Below are 21,685 nucleotides of genomic sequence, written 5' to 3'. Positions count from 1 at the left end.
CATTTCGGTACTGCTATCCCAGTGTGTCGGTGTCATTGTGCAACTCGGACTTTTCCAGCATTAGGGGAAACTTCTTTGCCACTAAAATGTGCTCAGAACCAAGTGTGACTGCGAGGGAAAATACCAAGAAATAATATGTTATCACCTTCTTTTAATTTTAAATTAAAGGAACTAGACAATTTGAGGACAGCTTTTTTTGCCCTCGTTCAAGACAAGCTCATGTAGACTTACATGAGTTTTATTTTATACAGGTAAAAATTACCGCAATCTTTGAGTTCCTTGTCTTGTTTGAAATGGTTTGCAAAGTCTGATTTCTGTAAATTTAGATCTTCAGACATTCATGTGTATCGATTTTATTTATTTCTTTTTAAATGACATTTCTTTGGCTGCCTTAATAACTTATAACTTGTTCTTGTGCTTGCTGTCTACGCAGGACACCACAGGAACAGCAGCTCTCCGACACGGGGAAGCCAGGAGCTGCCTGAGGGCTTCGGAAGGTTTGCTTGAGTAAGAACGACTGCCTCAGGTATTGCTGTAGCTCCGGAGAGCTGCACTTCGGGGAGGAATGATGGACTGTGTATTACGGGGGAACTGAATGAACTCCGTAAGGGACTTGAGTTTTATTACAGGTAGAGCTGGCAGTGTTTTCTGGAAGTTGGGGAAGACTTTCCGGCAGGTATTTCAAGCTTTGCTCAAAGGTTTCCTGCCATTGTTTTAAAGGGATTCTTTTGCCCCCCAATGGCCAAAATACAGTTTGCAAGACTTTAGGGTTGACAAGTGCAGGAAATCTTGTGTAATGTTAGGTGTGCAAGGACAGGTGAAAGCTGTTCATGATCCTTTAGACTCATGGACCAAATTTCATCCCTCTAAAACACAGTTGCTGTGTTCTGTGGCTCAATTTTCATTTGTGTCAGCAAATAACATTTTTCTTTCTGCAGTTAATGGAGCCCCAATCACCTGTTAGACCATCGACAGAAAATATACAGTCTCACACTGCAAATTATACAAGTCATATGAAAAACAAAACCACAGCCTAATTTTACTTGGTTGTAAATGGGAACCACTGTGGCAGCACTGTTTTTTTTCCTCAGAAAAGCCGTGTGATTGGTGAAACATGAGTGACTGACAGAAAGCAGTTGGTGTAACTACTTAGGCTTTTTTAAGGGCTTATGTTAAGGGTTATGGGCTTATGTTTAAGGGTTTGAGTCTGCTTCTGTGCCTGTGCGTGGCATCAAATGGACTGCTTTATGAACAGTGAGCCAAAAAGCCATCCATACACCTGTCCATAGGCACCCTCAGTCCTCCTAGAGCTGGCAGCACTCAGGTTTCTGATGATTGTTATTTCTGGAAGGCATTCACTTCAGCAAGGTGAGGTCGACCTAATGCCACTCCGTGCTTTTTCTCCTCTGGGAAGGGAGAGAGCTGTGTTTAGCTAATTATTTTGTCGTGCATAGTCAGAACCTGTCCAGAGTGCTGAGGGGAGCCCACAGCCCGCAGCGTGCTGTCTTTACAGACACTCTTGTCACTTACAGGATCCTCCCGCCGGGGAAGCCGCCCATGGACTGTAGGCACCTAGCGGAGAGCAGCAAGGAGACCTCCAGCCCCAGCTCGGAGCCCGAGGCCCTGCCACCCTCAGCGGGGCAGCGAGCCGGGGCAGCCCCGGGGCGACCCGCAGCTGCCAACGCGGCACGGGAGCGCAGCCGGGTGCAGACCCTGCGCCAGGCCTTCCTGGAGCTGCAGAAGACGCTGCCCTCCGTGCCGCCCGACACCAAGCTCTCCAAGCTGGACGTGCTCCTCCTGGCCACCACCTACATCGCCCACCTGACGCGCAGCCTGCAGGATGAGGAGGAGGCACCGGGAGAGGGCCTGGGCGCCCTGCGGGGGGACGGGTACCTCCACCCGGTCAAGGTAGGATGGCTGAGGGGCAGCAGTCCCTCAGTGGGGAGGTTAGTCGGTGTTAAAATATTGAGGTGAAGGTAAAGATTTCAGGCTGCTTTACTGTGTCCGTGTGGAGGCCTGGGAGACCGTCACCAAACCCATTGGGAACCACTGTAGGACCACCGAGGTGGTGAGATGTTCCCCAGCCATGGCCTGTGCTGTGTCTCCTGCCGAGGCAGCCAAGATACAAAATGTGACATTAATTACTGGCCGTGAATTAATTCCTTCTCTGAAGGTGGTTTTCTGAGGCATTTACTTCATGTAGCATGTGCTGATATTTCCCTTGCCCCTATAATAAAAAAAAAAAAAAAAAAAAGTGCTGGAGATGCAGAGAGGACACGAAAGGGGATCTGCTCTTAAAGAGTACGTGGGGATGGAAACTGTTTCCAAACGCATTACGCAGTGACCAATGCGACTCTGAAATACCGTGAGGTGTTTTCTTTGGCTCCGATCTCAGGGAGTGAGTTAGAGCACTGCTGGTCTTTTTTTAAGAGGCTAATGAATTCAGAATGATTTAATTAAGATTAATTTGTGAAGTAATTTCTAATTCCTATAAAGTGACTAATTCAGAGAGAGCTCCTTGTTCGCAGTGTTGGTCACCATAAGAAGCGTGACGTGAATGTAGGCTTCCTAGGCAATTCAGTGATTAGTAGACTCATTAGGGAGGCAAAACCTTTACATAAATCAGAAGACAGCAATAATTTAAGAAAAAAATAAACATTGTGATGCATTTGAAAATAAGTTCTTACTAGCTTTAGTTAGTTCTCTTGGCCAGGGTAAGGGGACACAGGTCTCTCACGGCACTTTTCAACAGCAGCCGAGTACTGCTGACACAAAAAATAGTTATTAAAGCAGTTAAATTACCCAGCTGCACATTTCCCAGGCTACTGGAATACAGCAACAGTCAGTTCATTTAGCAATTACTTCTTATAATCCTATTTATGTGTCATTTACCTGTAGTTAGTTCTGCTAAAGATCCCGTCAGTCTGATCTAACTGTATAAAATTCTGGGGAGTAAATTAATCTTTAGTTGGAGCTGGAATGAAGGTGTCACAGGTAAATCACAGTACGTGCCTAAAAAAAATCAAAGTGCAGGATATGAGAGTGCCAGTGCAGGAAAGGAGTGTGACCACAGTTGTATATCCAGCAGAGTAAATAGAAATAATGTGTTAACTAAAATATCCACGTACACTGAACAAGAAACATGGTTATTGACTTTAAGCCAGGTAACATCTCAGATGCAGTATTAGTGATGAACGCATAACACAAAGCTTGAACTAAAAATACCAAATGGGATCTTAGGGTTTTTAAAATGTGAGAATGTTCTGCTTTGTGTCTTTACATAGAAGGCTTGATATCTAACTGCAGCACTGATGATTTGACATGTTCCTCTTTGTTACTTAGGAAATGTGTCAGCCATTTATGAAAAGTGGTTTTTGTTTTGTTTTACTTTGGTTTGTTTTTTAAAAAAAGGAAGACCAGGCTGGCTGTTTCAGGTATTTTCGCATCAAATGTGTGTGACCTGTTACCTCTTCAAACATCCAGCTCTAATAGTCAACGCAGCGTTGACTGAGCTCTTCCCTTCCAGCAGAAGGGCACAGAGCTGAAGTAACGTCGACTGCACGGTGATTTCCAGGGCTGCTGAGAAGTGTGAGCTGCAAGAATAGAACTTGTGCATTTTGTGCAGGCAGGCTGGCATGAGCCAGTGTATGCACACAAGGGCTGCAAGCAGTGCAAACACTGGGCCTCCCCAGGAGCGTCTGTGCCACTACCAATGGGAGTGCTTTGGTTTGTGTCAGTAGTAGAGCAGATACCATCCAAATTTTGGTGCAACGACTCACCAGGTTGACTTACAACTGTTTGGTGATTCATGAGGGTTTGAGGAACTGTACCTCAGTGTTTACTCCCAGCGAGAATACCAATGCTGCAATTGCATTGCTTAGGTCCTAGTGAGATTTTCCAGTAAGTGGCAAGACAGAACCTGTTTGGAAATAGCAACAGTTTTCTGTTTTCTTATATCGTGATTCCATCAAGATTTAAAGCTTTGGTTGTGTTGCTCAGAATTGCATTGAGACCACAAGGTGTTTGAGCACTGTGTTTGTCTCTTGTCTTGCAGAAATGGCCAATGCGTTCCAGGTTGTACATTGGAGCTACAGGACAATTTTTGAATCATTCAGTACAAGGAGAAAGTGGAAGCCAAGGAGAAACATCGACAAATTCACAAAACTAATCTCATTTTGAAGTAAAAAAAAAAAAAAAAAAAAAAGTTATTTATTACACCATATATATATATTTAAGTTAAAAAATCACATCTACAGCATATAATTCCTGAAGTACTGTTTGTGAATCAGAAGGACTTGATTCTTAATTGTAGTTAATAGGTCAGTGACTCAATGTGGCTTATTGTTGGTTTCTGTCATAGAGGATATTGATGGTATCTGAACTGGGGGAACAGGAGAAGGCAGTAGCTGGCAGCACCAAAATACAACAGAGGAAGAGAGACAGTAGTGATAACAACAGGTATTGTCATCTAGTCCAGTAGAGGAAGTTAACAGGTAAACTACAGAAAAAGGGGGGAGAAGGGGAAACGTGATGTTGGCTAAGTATAGTGCAATACTAGGTTGGAAAAGAAAAGGGCCAACAAATCTAGAAATTGCAGTGAAAATAACTGTGTGCACTTTCTTCACTGCAGGAAGGCAGTGGCCAAAATGCGAGACAGCAGTCAGGACAGGGCTTCGTTGCTGAGATAGTCATAAGTGTATGTAGTTGCAGTTTGAAAATGTAGGTGCATGTTCACTTTAAGTGAAAATGTGAAGAAAAATATTTACACACATACAGCAAACACAGGGTGCTCTGCAGATTAAATGTAGTTAAATAAATCAAGTACTGCTTGTATCGATGCATATATTTGTGTTGTGTGTGGCAGGGTTTAAAATATAATTTAAGTGTTACTCCAGTATTGTTACTTTTGTGTTCAAGACATCAAGGTTCATTTATGTTGTCTTTTTGGGGGTTCATGCATTGAAGGAAATGATGTGTAAGAGTTGGCTTGTTCATGTCAGATTTTTCACTTAAATGTGTCCTATATTTAGGCAGGAAGAATTGAAATGAAATGCACCAATAATGTCTAATGTATATGTTCTGTAAAACACTGTACTTTTTATATAGTTTATTGTTAACATAAATATTAAATATTATTCACTGGATATTATATATGTATTGAGTTACAAAGTGTGTATGACTTCAGTTTGTCATTGTATAAAGCAGTTTCTAATAATAACATTCTGCATTTATAGTAACTTTTCTGAAGATCTCTTTGTGGTGTTAAAGTACAATTGAGAGAACAGGAAAACAAAATAGTGGCAAGATGACCATTTTGAAAAAAAAAAGATTGTGTTAATTTCATTGTTGGTTGAAACTTGTGATACCTTTCAGAAAGGCAGAGCATGTCATTGGGAGTTAAATCCCAGAAAATGGGGTGTCCTTTGGAAGAGTGTGTATTGGCATTGGGAGAGCCATTAGAAGTAGGTGGATGAAGTGTCTGAGGTAAAGTATGAGGGAAAGTGTGGTAAAGTATGGTAAAAGCTGGAGATTTGGTCCACAGTGTGACATTGTGAGGTTTTCAGAAGAGTATTATTGTGCAATATGAAAAATATGGTAAGTATTGGTAAAATTGATACATTTAAGTGTATATATATTTAGGTATATTGGGCATATATTTGTTATTTAGAACTGTAAGTGGTTTATTAAAAGATGAGAGTTGTGAGGAGCATTCAAGAAGATGAGCTAGTGTTTACTGATTTAAAAAAAAAAAAAAAAAAAAAAGGCCAGATTTGTAGAGATGAGTATGTAGTTGTAAGGATGAATGTTACTTTTCAAATAACAGTAATTAAGGCAAGGCAACTTTCCGTCTTTTCCTGTGGTGAAACACAACCGCCTGCCCTTTGCCACCGCCATCCCGCCTCAGGTGCGCGCCTCTCCCCTCAGGGGGCCGCCTCTCGCCTCCCGCCCCCACTGCGCAGCCGGGCTCTGCGCATGCGCGGCCCCGCCAAAACCGCCGGGGGCGGCCGCCATTTTGTGCCTTGCTGAGGCGGTGCCGTGCGGGACGCGGCGGTGGGTGCGGGGGGTCCGGGGCGGCTGAGGGCGGCTCCCCGGGGCTGCTTCAGCCGGGAGAGGGCTGCGGGGGCTGCTCGGGGCCATGTGGCGGCGAGCAGCGAGGGGTTGGTCCCCGTGGCGGCGGCGGAGCCCGGCCGTGTGTGAGGCGCGGTCGCGGTCTCGCTGCTGCCGCGGTGCCGGCCCTGGGGGCTCTCTGAGGGGTGGGGGCGGCCCCGGACTCGTTGCGGTGACGGGCACGGCTTAACGGCGGGGTGGCTGCGCTGTGAAAGCTACGAGCTGTCCCTCGGAAGGTGAGCGAGTGTCGTGCTGTGAAGATAAATGACTCTTTTTCTCTCCAGGGAATTCGGCTGGTGTTGTGTGGTGACCCTGACCCTGCCCTGTTTGGGCTTTAGGCACAGATCCCAAATGGGCTGACAGAGCTGGGATAGTCCCAGGACTCCGGCATAAATGCTGACCTTGAGTTCAGCCTGTAGGAAAACCGACAGTGCCAGTAAGCTCCCCAGAGCACGCAAACGACGTAGGGTTAAAGGCTGTACCTGGTGGGGTGCTGCTCTCCCCAGTGATGGCTGCTCATTATGAGCAGCTTAATCCCATGGTCACTCTTCAGTCTGGAACTTTTTAGGTAATTTTTAGGTAAAATGCCATCTGTTCAAGCTTTATCTCAGCCGATGCTGTCTGCTTTTCTTCCCAGGTAATGATAAAGCCAACAGTGCTTTCATTAGGTCAGCAGATAGATTGGTATTTTTTGACTGGCTTACTTTCCCTGGGGAAATGCTGATACCTTCTGCTAGTGGCTCAGAGCGGAGTTCTCATAAACAAAACATCTTTGGTTCATTTGTTTCTTTTCCTTGTTTTAGACAGCAAAAGAATTTCGGAGATGAGTTGGTTTCTGGCTCTGGGAATCTTCAGCCCGGACTGTGCTGTGCTGCTATCATGCAAGCAGGAGGATGTCACGTGAATTCTGGAGCTACAGAGGTGAGCGTTTCTTACTGAACTTAACGTTGAGGAAAGCCTCCAAAGCTGTCTCTTAAACCTTAGGTCTAGATTTCTGAAGCTGTTTTATGGCTTTTAAATCTCCTTGCAGGTGGAACAAGGAGAAATATGAGCATTTGCATGTAGGTTTAAGTCTTAAACTGTCCTAGATTGTATTCCGCAGTTTGCACAGACTAATTGCTGAGTGTTTGAACTGCTGACTGGCTCTGCTGTTCTCAACTTGTGGTATTGTCACAAGTCTCCTAATTTTTGGTTAAAATGTCAAATGTTATATGTCTCTACTAGCAAGCTGCTGCGATGGCTGTTACATTGTGGGCCTAGGAGTCTAAATATAAGCTTTATTTTCTTAGCCATCTTGCCTGAAGTAGTAGTTTTTTGTTGTACTGAACTTTTTTTGCTTATATAATGATTCCATTTGTATATTATGCAGCTGAATTCTGCCTTTGTACAAACTATGTGATCTCTGGTGCATGGACCAGTAGGCTTCTATTTCTCCTTTGAATGCTATCGGCAAGAGTACTGGAAGGTGAGGTTTTTAAACACTCTGAAGTGAACTCAAAATGTTGTTTTTTGTTCTTGGAACACAAACCGTGTGACAATAGAGAACTTTTTGAGGGCTTTTATTTGAAGTCTGAATTCTAAAAGATGTTACAGTCATAGAAGATCTAATGCTTGCTCCTGAGAACAATGAATTGCAATCCCTGAATCCTAAGGGAATCAGGAAATGCTTTAGATTCTCTGATGCCACTATTTTAGCTAGAGAGAAATGCAACTTCTGCTTTGAAGAACGAACAGATGTTATCTGAAAGCGAGCAGCTAAAGTAAAGAAGAGTGTGCTTGATTCACCCTCCCTGCTGGCGCTTAGCCACAGCAGTCTGGTGGAACACATGCCCAAGGGAAAGGGAACCACAGTAGTGGGTTTGGATGTATCAGCAGGGACCTGCATTTCTTGTGCCCAGAGAGTTTTTCTTTTGGCTCTGCCAAATTGATTCTGGTGCTAAATGGTTGAAAACGTGCTTCCCCTTTCATTTCCAGAAGCACGTCTGTTGAGACAGGCTTAACAAATCCCCTTGTGCTTGGTACCTGGAGTCTTAGCACAGGCAGGAAGCTGTTTGCTGGCACAGTGATGATAATTCTTTGCCGTTTACCCAACTGATTTTTTTGATGAGTAACATTGTATCTGATGTGCCAGCTCATTAGTATTTCTTCGTATCATGTTCCAATTTGACTTGCTCCCTGTGTTTCTGATTTTACTTCGTCTTTTAAAGGTGCCATCAGATGGCCTCCGGTGTCCTCAAGCTGTGTGTGTGCATACAGCCAGCAGCAGACTCTGCCGACTCCCAGAAACTCCCAGAAGAGTGGCTGCTGAAGAAGGTGAGCTGCTTTCCAGCTGTGGTGGCACAGCACTCAGGCTCCAGGAAGCTGTACTGCGAGCTGGGGAAGATGGGTTACGGGGTGCTGCTGTGTGGAGCTGTGCTGGCCTATGTCAGCCGAAGTTGTGCCCTGTTAGCCAGGGATACTTCTGTTCTCAACTGGTGGCACTGTTATAAGTCATAAAGTTTTTGCTAAAAACATCACAGGAGAAGCTGGGGAGAGGCAAGGATAAAAAATCATGCTCTTCTTGGAAACAAACAAACAAATGTCTAAGGATATACATTCCTTAGTATGGTTTGTCAGAAATAATTTATAAAGGAATTCTATTTAAGTCTATTATGGAAGTAATTTTACTGGCATAATGATGAAATAATGATTTGCCGTTTACCCATCTGACTGGTTACTGATGTGTATCTTTGAATCTGAAATGCCAGTAAAAGTTAGTAATTTTGTATAAAGTTGATAAAGGTTATAGAAAATTGACTAAATTTGGAATGCTTTTTTTTTTTTTTTTTCCAGATTGAAAACAGTCTGAAGTGTGGATTGCTAATGCACTTGGAAATGCCTTTGAGGCCCTTCTTGCTTCTCAGAAATGCTGCTTGATTCAAAGACTGAGTTCAGTGAAAATGTGAATAACACCTGAATGGAGTTCAGGTGAGAGCATGACTCTAGGAGGAGAGGTATCCCTGCAGCTGCTCTTACAACTCAGCATGGACAGTGAAGTGCACTCAGAATGATAAATTTGTATAAATCAAGTGTTAAAAGATGGAGGAGAACTTGTGTGTTACCTTGTCTAAACAAGTGTTTATAATGTTAACAGGGGCAGCTGTTCTGCTCATCTACAGTGTAGTGTTTGCGTAAATAAAATCCTGAATTTATGTTTCCAGTGGCTGTAGTTCCTTGCTAAGGCCATGTGAGCCGTAGCAGCATGATCCTGCTGGGTGACCTCCTGAGCAGAAGGCGCACCAGCCTTCGGTATCTGCCCGGCTTGCCCAGAGTTGAACTGAACACTGCTGCTGCAGTTTTTTAATGTGGACCTCAGCTTTAAAACTTTCTCAGTGCTATGCCTACTGCTACATCTTTAGTAGGAAAACACAGTGAAGGAAAGTCCATAGCTGGAGGAGCATTTATCTACCACACCACCTTTTACACTTGTTTTTTCACTGAGGTAGTTAGACTTAAAGCCCATTGAGCTGCCAACCTACTGGGTGTGCTATTTTTTTGCTTTCCTGGGGGGTTCTTCTATCCCTTCCAGTCTTTCTCTAAGGTTACGTAGTGCAAATATTTCTTTTTTTTCCAGATTGCAGGAGCATACCAACGTTGTATTCTAATGCTGTTGCTATAATGTAAAAGCAAGACATAAACCATCAAGTAGTATGGTGACTTTTTAATACATTTAAAAATTTATAGTACATGAATAATAATTTAAGAAAGTTGTCTTACACTAGAAAAGTGGTTGTAATGTTTTTAAACTACTATTTTAAAATGCATGTGAAAAGAAGCAATAAGAAAAACTACAGACGTTTCACATTGTTGAAATTAAGTGCCAGATTCTCTACTCCTATTTTAATTGTTAGTCATCTTAAAAAACCTGTTCATGTAAGTGACAGAAGTAGCAGAAGCTGAGAACAGCCACCTCTGCCTTTCAGCAACAGTCAGAAAACTTGCAGTAAGTCCTGTCAGCTATGCTTTAATCCTTAGCAAAATAGCACTGACCTACCCTGTGAAGGTATTAAGAAGATAGGTGTGTATTTCTCCTTAACTGCAGTCCCGGAAGGGTGAAGTAGGAGCTTGGGGCTTTACTTCACTCCTCATTAGTGTTAACATGAATTCCTGGGCCATACGCACTGATAAACTTGAGCAGGTGATGGTGGCACTTCTGGAGGTAAATATCTCTCTGGTGCAGGGAGTTTTCGTTACTGAGGTCAAAGGGAAATAGAGCATTTGGTTCTATGCATAATGCAGACTTACCTAAGCAAAGAAGAAATCAGTAAGTACAGTAAAGACTTGATCAAACTTCTGCCAGTGGTGTTAAGGAGAGGAAGAGGAAGGAGGAAGCTGTAACCTAGATTCCTTCATAATACAGTCTTGTAAGTTAGCATTTTTGTGATACACCATCATTCTTTTCTCACTGCCAAGTTCATGCATGAACAAACGTGACTGATAAACGAAGAGAATACTTTCTCTCTCCCCAAGGAGAGTGAACTCTAGCTACAGTTTACCCTGGCTGAATTACGCAGTTGCAGATGAGCAGTGTCTAATGCGCGCTCATAAAGGATAGAGCCTTTGTGCTGTCCTGAGGCCTAATGGCATGCAGCACAGAGACCCTCCAGGCATGTCAACTGGAGGACTTTTTCCTGATCTCAGTTCTCAGCAGTGGAAATTCTGGGCTTTCACTTAAAAAGAACTACCTTTATTGCTGCAATCAACTGAGAAATGCTTTTTCAAACTGACAAAATACGAAAGCGATATACCCAAGACTAAAGACTCATTTACCGTGCTTTAGGGTAAGAGATGATTCAAGCAGCAAGATGGCAATCAACGCATCTTCCTCAAGTACTTTCTTTCTTAAACTTAGCTTGGTATGAGCCTTAGAGAGGGATATCCTAAGAGATGAATATAAGCATGTTAGAAATATTATAAAATAGTGCAGAAACGAATGCATTATATGCTGCCCAATTTCAAATGCTTCTGTGAATCACAAACTACGTTTACAGCATCTTTGCATTTCTTCACTTGCACAAGAGAAAGCTGTGATAATTTAAGTCCCATTCTTGTTTGTCTAGACAGCTTTAATAATTCTTGAATCACTTTTAATGTCTAAGTTTTTTCAAAATCAACACTATAAATGGTATTAACAAATGTTAAGTAAGATTCTTTACACTTGAACATTTCGAAATTTAAGTTTCTTGTTTAGATTTTTTTACTTCCGAGCTGGTTAGCACAATTCCCAAATGAAACTTAGATGTGTTTCTTGTTCCGTGAGGAGTAGGACATACAGAATTTTTAGTGCAGATGCTGTTAAGTTTGATCCGTGCATAGAATCTCTTCTCACTCTGCGACTTGCAAGATAGTAGCCCTGAATGAGGTTTTCTGCTTCTGAGCTCATTTCAACATGGAGATTCTTAGCAAACAAAATAAACTAGAGAGAGTGTACAGACATTAAGTAACTGGAAAATAAGAATTTACCTTTTAACATACCACTGACATAGTAATATAGTTTAGGCAGCATACTTCACCAGTAATTTTGCTAAAGATGCCTGTCACCATTCAGCTAAACATAAGGATGGGTTTCAGATCGTAATCTGATACCTGTTAATCACACTAGAGATACTGACAGTTTATTTAGAGTGAAATATCATACAACTGACTGCAAACTATTCTTGTCAAAAGGAGGTATTATAGATCTGATCTCATACAGGTGTTAACCTAGTGTGTTTTTCAGAAACTAAGTTGAATAATTTATTATACTGACCCTTTTAAAGAACTTTTTAAAGAACTGAAGCTAAATTTACCAATGATCCTAATGCTGCTAGAGGGAATATGGTGTGGAGGGAAGGGGTAGGAGGTGAGCGTTGACAGGTTTAAAAATAAGCAGAGTATCAGGACAGAACCTTGTGATTCCAGAAACAGTACGGTATCCCCAAGCATAATGAATTTATGAATTATTAGATATTTGTTACCTCTTCATAGTCCTGCGTTCTGAACTGCTGTGAGACTCTGTACAGGGTGGCTTCAGGATTAATGGCTTTTGTGAGGACGTGATGCACAAGAGGAAAAGACAGTCGACATGAAGGAAATTCATCGTATATCAAAAGCCCAAAACCATCCAGAAGATTAGGTGGAAGCAAGCTCAAGTCCTGAAGAGAAAGAAAATTTATTTTGGGCTGCTGACTAGGAGAAACCTGGCAGTTTTTTCAATCTGTAATGTCCGATATCTGTATGCTGGGTGTTGTAAGATTAGCTAGTGAATTATCTGCAAAAGATGCAGTATAGATTTCAATAGTAGCTGTCAAAAGCTATTCTGAATAAAAGACAAGGCTACTTTTGGGAAAACTAGCTCATTTTAGAAGATACTTGATACTTGACAGTCACTTAAGTTGTAGCTTTTTGAGAAATACTAATAAATTTGATTTTTGTTACTTCTCAAGTTGAACTCAGTATAAACACAGATGACTGCCATGGTTCAGTTACTGCTGTAACAGGATGTATGTTTTACCATCTGCCCGATCAGAAAGCCGTCCTCCGGTGTATGTTTCTTTGAGGAAGAATCCACATCTACGTAAGACCAAAAATTGGTCTGAACTGGAATAGTAACTTGTTGGTCAGCCTCTTCTCCATACTTCTTCCCGGGAATGAACAGTGTTGTTGTCCTGCTCTCTAGAACTAGGATAGGACAAAATACGTCAGGTAACTACTCTAGTTTAACTATAAATTGTAGTTTCAAACACAGCAGCTGAAAACAGTCAAGATTTTTATATTTCACCAATTCTCATTATTGAGTTTTGGCATTTCCACACCACCAGTTTTGAGGATGGTGTATTTGTTGTTGCCTTTTGTTGCCCTTGTTTCTTCTAGACTTAAAGAGCTACTTTTCCCAGCATTTGAGGGCCATAAACTGAGGAACAAACCTAGCCCTGATTTTATGTGTTTGTTTCATTCTGTCCCCTCATTGGTTAATAGATGTGAAATAATTACCAGATTGTAGAAGTTCCAGTTTATCCTTTTTGTAGGTACTTAAGTCTCCTATGTAACAGATACCCCCCTTAGCGAGCAGAACGCTGCCAGCTTGAATACTGGCACTGCCGGTTCCGTGTTTATCTTTGGATACAGAAGGAAAGATGTCACTAGAGGATGGGTGTCGTATGCCACGGGGCAGAAGACATATGCTGTAATTCAGAAGCCTAGGGGATGAAATAGTCATAAATTGTTAAATTATTGTTCAGTTTTTAAAAACTTAAACAACTTAATACTGTTCTTAATACTTTGTAACAGTATTTATATATAGGAAGATCTACTTTAAAAGGATATATAAAATAAATAAAGCCACTAGCAAAACTAAATGTTTAAAGTACATTTAAACACAAAGGTAGAAGTCCAAGCTTTCTGCAACAGCTGCAAAAAGGTCTGTGTTTCTTACACATTTAACATATGAGGCTTGTGATAGAAGTACTTCCTAGGAAGCCACGGTCTTCTAATTCAACCCATATTAACTCCTATTCCTGTTCTGGAGGGAAGTAGAGGATTAGCGGTTCTCCTGGCCATCTGGGAAAAATGAATGGGCTGGTAACTTGCAAGCTCTGCTTGCCAGGGTTGTGTCCCAAGTTCTTTTTGAGAAAGGAATGTGTAGGATTTCTTTTTCAACCCCTACACTATATTCCTTGGCACGCAAAGGTTGCAAACTGTCTGGTTCCACAATCAAAGGTTCCTAATGATTTTAAGATGATTAAGCATGACATCTTCTCCTATTGATAAATGGGATAAAATTATTAATTAAAATAGTAAGTAGGAGTAAATAGACTATTATATAAATATGTAGGAAATTTCTGTTTTGACAGGCTAATTATAATAGAATAAGTGCATATACAAACAGTACAAATGACAAAGTACCAAGATTTACAGCAGACAACCATTTAAATATTAGACAGGTTTTGATTCTTAAAACCTGATTTCCTATGATTTCTCTATAAAAGCTTACTCCCAAACCTTCTGGGGAAAAAAATCTTGCTGCCTGTTTTTTTTTTTGTTTGTTTGTTTGTTTTTTTTGTTATTTTTTATTTTTTTAATTCAAACTAATCTGTACAGTTAACTTTTGAAATGGTAAACTTCAGAAAACATCATTTTTCCAAAACAAAAAGCCCTAATACATTTGTTGAAGAACTCTCAGATTCAAATAAAATCCACGTCACTTTCAAAGAGCTTTTCCACGAGTAAAAACAAAGCCCTGTTTTGGGTTGGAGAAGAACATCAGACATGCACACAAGTAAGTCAGAAGCTGAGCATGTAGAGTGGAGATGCTGTATTCAACTTGTGTTTGTGGTTCACAGCTCTGTGAAGGGGTGAACACACGAATGTATACATACAGAGCAATAGTTTGTTCAAGGCAACAACAGCTGGATTTATGAGCAGTGTATCATGATGTACCTGATTTTTGATACTTTATCAGAATAGTTCTTAGGAAAAAAGAGCAATAAAAATTTAAGTATCTGTTGTGATTTAATCCCAGCAAGCAGCTAAGGACCACACATCCATCTGCCTGCTCCTGTGCCTAACGCTCCCCAGCTGGATGGGGGGAAGAGAATCAAAAGGGCAAGGCAGTTGGAAGGATGTTTAGATGAAAAGACAGATGTTTAGAAAGGAAGGGAAAGAAGAAGAAAAAGAAAGGGATAGGGAAAAGGAGAAAAGGAATGGAGAAAAAGAAAACAACCAAAAGGGGGTGGTGGTGGTGGAGTGATGCTAAATGCAACTGCTCGCCACCAGCTGACCAACGCCCAGCCACATGGTGTGGGACATCCCTTTGGTCACTGGGCCGGGTGTCCTGGCTGTGCCCCTCCCAGCCCCTGCTGCTCCCCCAGCCTCCTCGCTTGCAGGGCAGCAGGAGAAGCTGGAGAGTCTGAGTTGGTGTAAGCACTGCCCTGCAACAGCTAAAACATCAGTGAGTTATCACCGCTGTTTTCATCCTAAATCCAGAACATGGCACCGTGAAGAAAAGTAACGCTATCCCAAGCAAACCAGGACAATAACTGATTTACTCATTGCTTACTAGCAGAAAGTGCTGATAGCTGGAAAGCTGGTGATGAAAAGGCTCAAAGTGACACAGGATTTGAAAAGTAGAGACCTTTGCTTTTATCATCACCAGTTTCTGTGGCAACCTTCAGTTTTGATTTTAGAAGAATGTTTAGTTTGACCTCTGCTAAACCGTGCTAGTCTTAAAAGCTTACTGAGGCAATTAAAAGCGTTAAAGTTTTTTTTTTAATTAGTGAAGTTCTGCTCTGGATTTATCACTTGAAATAGAGAAGTCTCATGGTTATTTTTATCGTCATAGCCCTGTATATTTTAAACATAATCTTTGCTTTTCATGTAAGACCAATCCTATTATCTTTAAAAATACTTTTTAATTTATGTAAGAAATGAGGAATCTCCTTACCTATCAATCACTAAGGTGTCGCTTGTCACAACCAACAGATCCAGGTAATCAGCACTCTCCTTTTCACACGTCTGTACTAGACTCAGCAATACTGCGAGTTTCAGAGTGTTGTAGGTGCCTGGTGGAACAACTTGCGAAGCAAAGATATTGGCCAGCATGGCTGTAAACCTCCAGCATGAATTTGAAGTCAGTGAGAGCAGATACTTAAAATTTTCACCAATAAAAGAAGGACCTAATTGAAACAAAGGAGAGATTAGCAAACACTTCATAGAGCTGTGCAGATATAATAGAACATGACACCATTCCAATCCTCGTACAGAAGCTTACAAAGAACTAAGATCTTTATACATTAAGCACAAATTCAGAATGTAAAGAGTTGATAGGATTAATTTTCCTGCTGTAAAGGTAGCAGACAATCTACTAAAACCAATGGAATAAGCATGCAGTAACAAAATAAAGTATCGGGTCCATTTCCTAAACGATTTCCAGTAGGGGGCGATGGAAAAGAGCAGTTGAACTGCAGTAAATAATTCTGTCATTTCCCCATGCATGGAAAGAGAAAGGGGCAGAAGATCTCAGCTGACTGAGAAAATTTAAGACTGTAAGAGGAAGGTCCCACAATGGTTTTGTAATCAGGACCCTTAGGCAATAGAGAACTGTACCAGTTCTCAGGGTTTTGTTCTAAAATGTTTTTCAACTTTTATAGTCCATTTTTAATGGGACTTTCTTACCGTTTGGTTTACAGAGCTGTACGCTACTGACTTCTATACATGCTGTAGCTTGTGGGCCATTCTGTACGCAGGTTGGAATGCCTATAATCTTGTAGCAGTTTCCTATTGTCATTCGATTGGCCAGTTCATCTGGAAATCAAAAATAAAATATGGGGAACCTGAAGATGTTTTAGGAAAAAAAAATATATATATTAAAGACATAGAAAGCTTTTATTCACATTGCGACCGGTTTCATTTTTATCACTTAATTGCAGAAAACAGTTGGATTCCAGGTTTACCATAATGGACTAGGAGCAAATGAAGCACGCAATTCTAATTAATTAGTGCAAAAGGTAACGAAGGCAGGCTGGGTGAGGAAAAGTAGATTCCTGATGAAGAAAATGGATGATTTATTCATTTCTGCGTTGAAAGGAAAATGGACAGTTGTTTGAAAGTATATATTCCTATTCTCAAACTTGTGATGACCCCATTATCAGTTACTGTCCTATAACATGACATAAAAAACAAAAGCACACACAAAAAAAGAGATCCATAGGATACAGTTTTCAAAAAGACGCACAGCCATAGCTTTGAGAACCATTGTACTTTTGTGTATTTTTTTTTTCAAAAGTCACATTTATTTTTGGAAGTGAGAGTTATGCCCAACCAAACACGAATCTCAGTCTGTGAGATCCCGTCTAACCTCACCGATGACTGAAATCTGTGGAATTTTAATGCATGTGTAGATCAGTTTCCCACCTATAGATTGTTTCATAAAAATAAATAAATAGTTGCAGTTTGAAGTGCATCTTATGGTCTCGGAGCTACTGTGAGTTTTCAAGGAATGGTTCTATAGACTTCGGATATCGTATCGAGTATAATGGTGGCTTTTTAGTTTAAAGAACATTAATGGAAGCGTGACAGTTGGGTGTGATATTAGTTGGCTAGTCACATCAGAAATCATTTAATGTTTGCAGTGGAAGGCAGTGGTAGTAGAGGCCAAAAGTCCTGACAGAATCCGGAAAACAGCTACTTTGAGGAAGGATGTTAAAAACACATGAAATTAGTGCAAAACAGTATGACCAAAGGAAGTAGAAAGGAGGAAAAAACAAGCTTCAGATAGAACATGATACCAGCCTGGGGACTGTAATTAAATGCAGTTATAAAAGTGAACACAACGGTTTTGCTACATGTATTTCTTAATCATCTGTGCATGTTTAGTCACCTGGCTCCCCCCTCCCTCCCTGTTTATTAGAGAAAGAACCTCAATGTGAATTATCACAATTTCCACCATTTTATCCACAGAAATGGATCCGTAAGAAAAATGTGAATAATTACCACATTCAGTTCTAAAACATTTTTGTCAAATCTCAAAATTAAAATTCACTTACCTCTCAAGAAAACTGTGAAAGCCTGAATCCTAAAATGTGATTTATTGTTGGAATATCCTTTTAAAGCATTAAGAACTTTTGCATCAATCATTTCAACTATTTGTTTATCTTTCAAAACAAAGGCAAGGAAGAGGTTAGTTCTCTTTAAAACAGTACCAAGCTTTTTTTATTCTTAGATGACTAGCAGATGACTAGCTTTTTTTCCCCCCTTAGCCATTTTGTTTACTTACTGTGTAACAGCAGCAGGGAAATAATAGATCTAAAAATAAAACCACATATTTCCTACCACCAAGTACTCTAAACTTCATATCTTCTTGCAGGGGTGAAGAACATAAACCGCACACAAAATCATTCCTCACTGTGGCAGATTCTGTAGCTCCAGGCAGATGCACTCTTATGTACCTAAACCCTGAAACATTTACCAAATGTTATAAGGCGGATATGGCTTTCATTTTAAATTTCACATCAAGTATAGAAATAGTTAAAATACTGGAGAATGAAATTCCAAATTTACAAGCATCCTGTGTTTCTTCAGGTAAGCATAACTTCATACACTACACTTCAACTAAAATGATCTGTATCACTTACTGTAGGTTGACCACGAGATGGCAGGATTTCCTATTGCATGTTCCTAACTAAAACGGCTTGGCCTGACTTTTCAGGCAGCAGGGAGTGACTGACTGCTTCTGCATCGTGTGGAAATGACATTGGATACGTATATCCCTCACTACAAGTACGTGCCCTCATAAAGACATCATTATGATTTATTCTACAGTCTCCCAGCTTTGAGATTTAGCTTCTATTTTATAATTTTATGGTCTCTGTTACAGGAAGAAGCAAACAGCACAGCCCTGAAAGTACTTAAGACCTAATCCTGCAAAGATGTATCAGTAATATTAGATAAAGTAGTTCCACAGAAATCAGCTTTCATTAAAGAAAATCTGCTAGAAGCTTCTGCCAGTCACTTAAGCATGCTGTTACATAGTCTTTTCATATAAATAAATAAATAAATAAAAACACACACAGAAGGAATACAGAAGAGAGAGCTTCATAAAAAAAAAAAAAAAAAAAAAAAAAGTATTCTGGTACAGACTTTTTTTCTTTCAGGGAATTCATTGAGTTATACTGGAAATGTACCTTTTCTCATATAAACTATCTCCAGGATCAGAAAATGGCTTATTGGCATAGCTGTACTCACAAAACATTTAATAATGCTGAGCAGCCGCTGGCAAAGTCCATTGCTGCTGTCAATTAATAAAAATCATGCTGTGCTCATTACAAAAAGTCTACATCATAAGACTGCATAGGAAAATGACTCTCGTGCTGTATTTTTAATCCGATAAACTATATAAATTATTAAAAAGCTTTTGAAATAGTATCGATTTCAATTTTTTTTACTACCTTCAGAGAACGGACAGGTTTCCTCAGTACAAAGAAATCTTGCTCCTTGTGTATATTTTGTTACAATTCCCATTGCAATGACTATTCCTTCAGACATATAAAATCTATGAGATGTGTAGTTAAATGGAAATGCAGAGAGACTGAGAACATAACTTGGTAAAGGCGGTAAATGTGTTGGCTTCAGCAGTATACTAATCTAACAAGAGACAAAATTGCATTAATACTATAATTTTAATTTCAACCTGCTGTTTATAAACACCACTTACATGAACAAATGCATCATATATAAATAGCTACTAGAAAAAAAAAATCAGTATTTTTTAAATACTTCACTACACTTAAAAGATTTCAGATCTAACTGGGGGAAAATAACGCAGACTCACCTGGGCCTCTGTCTGCAAGTGTTCAATTAATGATAATGTCTTAATAGCTACAAAACATACCTGTAATTCAAAAATACCTTCATCTTAGAAAGGAAAATCTAGTTAAAATATAAAGAGATGTATTTTTTGTCATCTCTGACCACAAATATACACTTACTGACTGAAAAATCTCTGCAGCTTTTATGGGATTATGAAGAGTGTAGTTTCCAAGAGTTGCATCCAATTCAGCAATATCAGAAGGATTTATTGAAATAACAAAACGATAAACAGCATAACTTTGTTTTGAGTCTGCAAGAGCAAAAAGCATCTTAAAAACAATAGGTTTATTTAACAATAAATATCAATGCTAACAGATTATCTACTGAGTGAGCAATACCATTATATTTTTTGCAATCGTGCACAAATTTCTGAAGGCCACCACTTCTGTCAAGGTAAATAAGGACAATTTCCTTCATTTTCTGTATTTCTTCCTCCATCTTCCAAAAAGATCTTTGTACTTTTAATCAAAGTGTGAGAATAAGCTGTAAAGAAATTAGGTCAGAATTTGCCATGCTGAAATAATAATAAAGATATATGTTAACAAAGCCATACAAAATAGTATTTTTTTCAATGTTATTCTTTAATATTTTAATACTACCATTAAATGGGAAGCTCTTTCCAATGGCTGAAGCATATTACACCCACAAAGTCAATTTTTACAGAATGCTTTAGTATTTTTCTTCTCTTATTAATGAATTACTTCACTGTCTGACCCGTAACCCATCAAATTAAAGGCTGCATTTAGCCCTGCCTATGTAATTTATAGGCATAATCATCCTAGCAAAAGTAAGACTTAAACAACTGCTTTATCTGAGAAAGCTTTCTGTTATAGTTGTTGGAAGTATGAAACCAGTCAACATTTTTTCTTAAATCAGACTTCCTTAGTCTGCTGTCACCTCCTGTAGCATTCATTTAAGGCACAGATCTTGCACACACTTGTGTTCGTCAGTGTACACAGATCAGTTCTTATTCCGATGGAAAAAAAACTCCAGGACTAGAGTTTTGGTCTGGAAGGTGACCATGACCAGTGTTGTTCTCATTGTGCATTACTCCCATATCTGCATTTTTAAGAGTAAAAATCTCACCACATGAAGCACTTCACTTACAAATTTACTGTAGAAGGAGAACTAAGGCCAAAATGTGGTATTCTATCACATCTATTTTACTGCCTTACAGATTTTCTTTTAAAAAGCGTCATCTGTCTTCTCTGTAAATGGAGAATGTGAAACCACACTTAAAACTTCAAAAATAGATTTAACTACTTGGCACAGGACAAAAACACGGAATCTACAGGCTGAAGAGAAAGCAAAGCTCTTTGTTTATGAATGATAACCTGCAGGAAGCCACAGAACTGGGTGTTGGTGTACAGACAGCTCAGTATTTGTCAGTGAAATAACTGGGTACCTGTGGTGCACCCTTATGGTTGTTGTGTAAAACTTCTCTGAGAAACGCACTTTGTGGGCTGGCTAGATGGATTGTAGTGGCCTGAGGTACCAAATTTTAAGCACAAATTGAAGAATAATTTATATTAGGCATTCTTTTTCAGTTTCTTTGGGATTACTCCCACACAATTGCTGCTCCATACCTCAAAATCTCCCACACGAATGGTCTCAAACCTAACAACCCCAAACCACCTCATGACAATTCCTTGCCTCCCTCCCTCCCCCGGGAGGAGCGAGGGGCTGAGGGGAGCCCGGCGGCATGAGGGGGCCGCCTGCGCCCCCCGCCCGCCTCAGCCCGGCAGCCGTTGGCGCTGGGCGGGAAACGCCGAGCTGAGCCCCCTCAGGGCGGCCGCGGCTCTGGCAGGCACCACGCACCGACCCTACAGTAAATAAATAGTAAAGCCCGGGATGGTTTTAAAAACAAACAATCATTAATAAACACTGCAGAGTCTACTGCGTTTAGCGTAAGCAAACTTACCTCTCCAGACTGCACCACAAAATTCTGTGTCTTATTTCAGTTAATGTTTTTACAACCACCGTGCACCACCACTGCTCCTGCCTCCCTTTATCAACTGGTTGCCACCTGAGGAAGTGAATGGCACAGGTCATGCCTCGGTAGGCTCCCTGCAGCTCTCCTATCCAGATTTTACTATCATTTCAGATTTCATAGAATCATTAAGGTTGGAAGAGACCTTCGAGATCATCTGGTGCAACCACCCCCCTACTACCAATATATTACAAAATCATGTCC

The 21,685-nt window shown here is 40.4% G+C and overlaps 2 protein-coding genes and 1 long non-coding RNA gene across 10 annotated transcripts; 2 read left to right on the top strand and 1 right to left on the bottom strand.

Annotated features, from left to right (window-relative positions):
• The first annotated feature begins 469 nt into the window (after window positions 1–469).
• On the top strand, window positions 470–4,231 carry TCF24 (transcription factor 24). Of its 2 annotated transcripts, XM_084512128.1 has the most exons (4): window positions 470–526; window positions 630–676; window positions 1,533–1,908; window positions 4,055–4,231. In XM_084512128.1, exons 3-4 carry the CDS (start codon window positions 1,558–1,560, stop codon window positions 4,166–4,168), a joined length of 465 nt encoding a protein of 154 aa, XP_084368254.1. In that variant the 5' UTR covers window positions 470–526; window positions 630–676; window positions 1,533–1,557; the 3' UTR covers window positions 4,169–4,231. The 2 variants fall into 2 exon arrangements, with proteins under 2 accessions (XP_084368254.1, XP_084368255.1); XM_084512129.1 differs by lacking the exon at window positions 630–676 and having other exon boundaries at window positions 470–604.
• Window positions 4,232–6,066: 1,835 nt separating this feature from the next.
• Window positions 6,067–19,605, top strand: LOC311430882. 7 transcript variants are annotated; one of them, XR_014689091.1, is made up of 6 exons: window positions 6,688–7,029; window positions 7,478–7,573; window positions 8,316–8,421; window positions 8,941–9,075; window positions 18,263–18,402; window positions 18,777–19,605. It is a non-coding gene; the product is annotated as an uncharacterized lncRNA (long non-coding RNA). The 7 variants fall into 7 exon arrangements; XR_014689092.1 differs by lacking the exon at window positions 18,777–19,605 and adding an exon at window positions 18,500–18,676; XR_014689093.1 differs by lacking the exons at window positions 18,263–18,402; window positions 18,777–19,605 and having other exon boundaries at window positions 6,067–6,745; window positions 6,912–7,029; window positions 8,941–9,307.
• MCMDC2 (minichromosome maintenance domain containing 2) lies at window positions 9,662–21,067 on the bottom strand. Its single transcript, XM_084507811.1, has 14 exons — window positions 19,830–21,067; window positions 19,611–19,741; window positions 19,454–19,513; window positions 19,071–19,266; window positions 17,956–18,078; window positions 17,670–17,777; window positions 16,300–16,428; window positions 15,569–15,800; window positions 13,120–13,325; window positions 12,641–12,807; window positions 12,105–12,281; window positions 11,421–11,563; window positions 10,918–11,027; window positions 9,662–10,392 (listed from the first exon to the last, which is right to left on the bottom strand). Exons 1-14 carry the CDS (start codon window positions 19,927–19,929, stop codon window positions 10,226–10,228), a joined length of 2,049 nt encoding a protein of 682 aa, XP_084363937.1. The 5' UTR covers window positions 19,930–21,067; the 3' UTR covers window positions 9,662–10,225.
• Window positions 21,068–21,685: the final 618 nt, after the last annotated feature.

The sequence above is a fragment of the Aythya ferina genome, assembly GCF_964211825.1.
Source record: "Aythya ferina genome assembly, chromosome: 2".
Classification (NCBI taxonomy): Eukaryota; Metazoa; Chordata; class Aves; order Anseriformes; family Anatidae; genus Aythya; species Aythya ferina.
The sequence above is the reverse complement of the archived record's forward strand: the minus strand, read 5'-3'. Positions and strand labels throughout refer to the sequence as shown.

What these genes read in the sequence shown, in the direction of transcription:
- TCF24 (XM_084512128.1), top strand. Translation starts at nt 1,558, where the DNA reads ATGGACTGTAGGCACCTAGCGGAGAGCAGCAAGGAGACCTCCAGCCCC. An exon ending in GGTACCTCCACCCGGTCAAG is followed by an intron (nt 1,909 to 4,054) that starts GTAGGATGGCTG and finishes CTTGTCTTGCAG; the next exon opens with AAATGGCCAATGCGTTCCAG.
- MCMDC2 (XM_084507811.1), bottom strand. Translation starts at nt 19,929, where the DNA reads ATGGAGGAAGAAATACAGAAAATGAAGGAAATTGTCCTTATTTACCTT. An exon ending in ACTTGCAGACAGAGGCCCAG is followed by an intron (nt 19,267 to 19,453) that starts GTGAGTCTGCGT and finishes GTCTCTTGTTAG; the next exon opens with ATTAGTATACTGCTGAAGCC. An exon ending in TTTCACAGTTTTCTTGAGAG is followed by an intron (nt 16,429 to 17,669) that starts GTAAGTGAATTT and finishes TTTGATTTCCAG; the next exon opens with ATGAACTGGCCAATCGAATG.